The sequence below is a fragment of the Triticum aestivum genome, chromosome 4B, assembly GCF_018294505.1.
Source record: "Triticum aestivum cultivar Chinese Spring chromosome 4B, IWGSC CS RefSeq v2.1, whole genome shotgun sequence".
In the NCBI taxonomy this organism is placed as follows: domain Eukaryota; kingdom Viridiplantae; phylum Streptophyta; class Magnoliopsida; order Poales; family Poaceae; genus Triticum; species Triticum aestivum.
The window spans coordinates 424119432-424123456 of record NC_057804.1 but is presented as its reverse complement, the minus strand read 5'-3'; the positions used below and the strand labels follow the sequence as shown (position 1 = coordinate 424123456).

Below are 4025 nucleotides of genomic sequence, written 5' to 3'. Positions count from 1 at the left end.
GGCCCATATCTTCCAGCCCAGCCGATGGCCATCTCCCTCCTCTGTTACAGGAACATGAACGCCTCCACCTCTTCCTCAGCAACAACCATGGACGCCTCCACCTCTTCCTCCCCTCATCTCCCTTCTCCCGCACCCAATAACCCCCAGAATCGGTTCCCCTTACCTCCCTCGACCCCTCCCATCCCCTAGTGCACATCAAAGACAACCATAATGACCACCAAGAGCGCTTGAAGCTGCAACCTTTAACACATCTCGCCCCACTCAACTCTGGACCTCCCCTGCCCTATAAAAGGTACCCTGGAGGACGCCCTCTCACCCTCTTTCTTCACACCTAGAAAGCCCTCTCCCTCTCCCTCCCAAACGTCGGCAATTGGTCGCCGGAGTTCAGCAGTTCCGCCGCTGTTCATGGACGTTTCCGACGCCGGCGAGGTGACCTGGACCCGATCCCTTGTCTTTTATTCCTATAGTTACTAGTAAGATGCCCGTGCGTTGCACGGAAAACTATGATGCATTGATACAGGAGTAGTTTATTCGACAAAATATGTGGAGGGTCCTCTCAACTATTAAAAATATCCATATCTTCTTCGGATATTCAGTTATGTTGCTGAGCTCATAAGTATCAGGGGTATAGTGAATACAAATGAAAATAGGCAAGCACAAAATTGATGAAGTGTAGCACACAACTAGAACAGTCCAACATGTTTGTTTCCGAAACATTAAGACTTCATTGAATTTTATTGCAATTATTTGAGCTCAGGAGCCAAGTTCATATCTCATCTTTCATCTTCTATTTCATCTTCTATTTCCGAGTAATCAGGTAAATGATTAGGAGGTACATAGATTAAAGTCTAATGGGTAAGGACACTATTGTTGCTCTAGCCCCTTCCCTTCCCTATCTGGATCCTACTCCACGGCTGTAAGAAAACACAACTTTTCCTTAAAAAAGACTTTACGCAACTTTCTCCAGTAAAAGCTTCACCTTGTCATGCTTGCTCTGTAGTTGCACTTCAACGTCTCCTAACTCATACTCTTTGTATTGTCAAGAAAAAACTCCACGCTTCGTCAACTCCTCCAGATACTTATAATTGTGCATCAAGCCTGTAACCTTTGCATGAATAATTACAACATATACAAAAATATAACAGTTGTAATGATGGCCGTATGTTGCATCTCTTTCCGCACGGGCTTTTCTCTCGACCTTGTGTTGCCTCCGCTGTGCACATGGTGTCCCATCTCACAATCGTAGATACATGTTGTGAATTAGTAACAATTCTTGTTTCACATATCAGATGGATATTACAAAGTTGCAACTTATTTCTACATTTCACTGTCAATTAGCACATCCAGGCACAAGTCTTCTGCAAGTGGATGCTCACTGTAAATTAACAACATACTTGAGTTGCGGTTTGAACTTCTAACTGCAATTGCAAGCTAAAATTTGAATTGCATAGCAAACAAACCTTTTCTCGGCATACATCACATTTTCATGTATCCGTACAAATTCTGACTCAAGCTGTAGCTTGAACATTATCTTTGCAGGGCTCAAGCGACTCCTGACCATCCACAGCTTGAAAGACTAATTCACAAGGAGGAAGACTGAAAGTACTTGTACTGATCTACACATATGTTTACAAGATTATATGGCGTATATTATCTCTGCTGCTGTCGATGTCAACATCAAGGTATGTGTTAGCAAAAAAGATCCTTTAGATGAGATCATGGCACCCTAGAGATAGGTGAACATATAGTCCAAAATCGAGTACTGAACACCCAATATTTTCTGCAATTTGAGCTCAGTATTTAGATGTTTGGCTGGAACTACGACTTCTGGAATTGCTAAGCTGAACGACTAACAACATATCTGAATTTTCATTGTGAAATGCAATTTAGTGAGCTTAGATATACAAACAAATGCTCAACGTACAGAAGGCAATGCAACCTTTGCTGTATATAATATATCATTAGATTGCTGTTTAATAGAACAAACTTTCAGCCTCTTCTTACATTACATAAAGCAAGATTTGGCTGTAACGCCATGAAAACCAGTCACCTACTGCCTGGTACTTAAGCCAAGAACTCTGTGCTTAGTAAGATCAGGATCTTTTGGCAATTTTTATTTATTTTTGCATATGTCAGTTATCCTAAAAACAATCACATGCTGATTCTTATGCTTATTATAATTACCTTCCTTGGTGAGAAATACTTTTTTAAATGCAATATTGCTTATAAGATCAAACATAATCGCTTTTTGAAAATGCAATAGTATTTTCTCGCAAGTTAAACTATCCTGCAAAACAGACACCAAATAACTTCAGTATAAACACAAAAATGAATTGAAAGCAATGATCACCTCACATTCAGCGATTGTCGTGGTCATTTAGGTTGATGCCAGAGGAGAGGCACTGAAGGAATGCACGCCAGCGGGCGCATCAGACTCCTTACATTGGCTTCGCAATCGCAAGACATGCGAGCGTTGGAGCCGATAACTACAAAATTTGAATGATAAGACGATTGTGCTGATGCCAGATCTCCGAAATTACCAGGACGACGAGCATTCTCCAATACATATTATCATATCCATCGTTAATAGAACTGCTCCTTTCCTTGGAACAGCTGTAGAAGACAAAATAATATATTATGTTACCTTCAAAGGATTCAACATTGCTCATTGTGTGCCAGTATATCAGGCACACCAAACTTTAAATGAGAAGATAAATGGCAGCAATGAATATATCGAAAAAACATATATACTATAGCTTGAGCACACATTGATAAATGGTTCCAGGACAAACAAGAACGAAGTAGACGTGTTTGACTGAACACTTTGCTACATATGCACAGGGAACATGAATTTGTGTACATACAACACCACCACGAATCTACAAATAGGCCATGGAATCATTTGTCAACCATAGTATGCCCTTCTTTTAGTTGTTTGCTTAGAACATATGTGAAAAACAATATTGGCTCTGAAGATCTCGCCTCATCTATCTTCTGACCTAAAAGGGCATCAGACAATCACTACTTAAACATAACGGCCTGTAGTATACCAGTCCCATGGGAAAACGGGTAGCCAAGCAGCTTAACAAAAAACAAGCAAGGAGATTCACCTCCAGATTGGCGTGACGAGTGTGTGGCTCTTGAGGTGTAGTGCAAGCAGCTTGAGTCCCATCTGCCTACCCATTTGATTTATATTGGACTGCAACTCTGCAAGACTGGCTTCTAGAGAGTTCGACCTGGACGCACGAATTGAACTCTGGGTAACAAAAAAAATGAATTTTGGAGGCGGCACGGGTGGGAGGGATGAGGATTGGGAAGGACCTAGCCAAGCATAGCACCTCCACATGGGGCGCTTCAGTGACAGTGGGGAAGGAGGAGGAGGAGTATGCGAAAACGCCGCCGCCAAGGAAGCAACACATAGCCGGCGGCGGTCAGCGGCAGGAGACGGGACAGGGGGTGAAGGAGATGGCGAGGAGGAGGGGGTGTGGAGATGTTGGGCGCTGGGACTAATGCGCAGAGGAGGGGGCAGGAGATGCGTCGCCGGCATGCTTGCCGAGGTCGGCATCGGAGAAGATGGGGATGGGGTGGAAGAGATGGTGACGAGAGGGCCATGGTGTTGGTGGGCCGTGTGGCTGAGAGGATGCATGAGAGGTTCCGGGGGCACACGGCGTCGACGGGAACCACCGCGCCAGATCGGTTCCAGCGTTGCCGGCGGCATGCCTTTCCTGAGATGATTGGATAAGGTGGGCGTGGGGAAGAGATGGGGGCCATGGGGCTGAACGGGAAAGGCAGGGGGTTATCTGCAAATATGTGACGGAAGTGGCGGGCGTTTGTTTGCGAGATTGACCAGATTTCATCGTGTCCGTTAGATCAGATCGATCAGCCGTTTGTGAATGAACGATGGCAGACACACCATCACCACCAACTCAGATTTTTATAGTAGTAGAGATGCTGCGCATCTCCCTGACATATCCTCCCTTCCTTTTAACTAGCCGGAGCGCGCTCCCCACGGCGCACGCAACCGT

General features: G+C 44.5%; 1 protein-coding gene across 5 annotated transcripts; it reads right to left on the bottom strand.

The window, feature by feature from the left end:
* Positions 1-1013: 1013 nt before the first annotated feature.
* On the bottom strand, positions 1014-3774 carry LOC123092493 (verprolin). 5 transcript variants are annotated; one of them, XR_006444688.1, is made up of 4 exons: positions 3111-3774; positions 2351-2613; positions 1461-1616; positions 1014-1375 (listed from the first exon to the last, which is right to left on the bottom strand). XR_006444688.1 is itself a non-coding variant. In XM_044514284.1 (2 exons), the coding sequence occupies exons 1-2, from the start codon at positions 3716-3718 to the stop codon at positions 2984-2986; spliced, it is 624 nt and encodes a 207-aa protein (XP_044370219.1). In that variant the 5' UTR covers positions 3719-3774; the 3' UTR covers positions 2560-2983. The 5 variants fall into 5 exon arrangements, 1 of the variants encoding a protein (XP_044370219.1); XR_006444686.1 differs by having other exon boundaries at positions 1461-2287; positions 2356-2613; XR_006444687.1 differs by having other exon boundaries at positions 1461-2613; positions 3111-3236; positions 3322-3774.
* Positions 3775-4025: the final 251 nt, after the last annotated feature.

What these genes read in the sequence shown, in the direction of transcription:
- LOC123092493 (XM_044514284.1), bottom strand. Translation starts at nt 3,718, where the DNA reads ATGCCGCCGGCAACGCTGGAACCGATCTGGCGCGGTGGTTCCCGTCGA.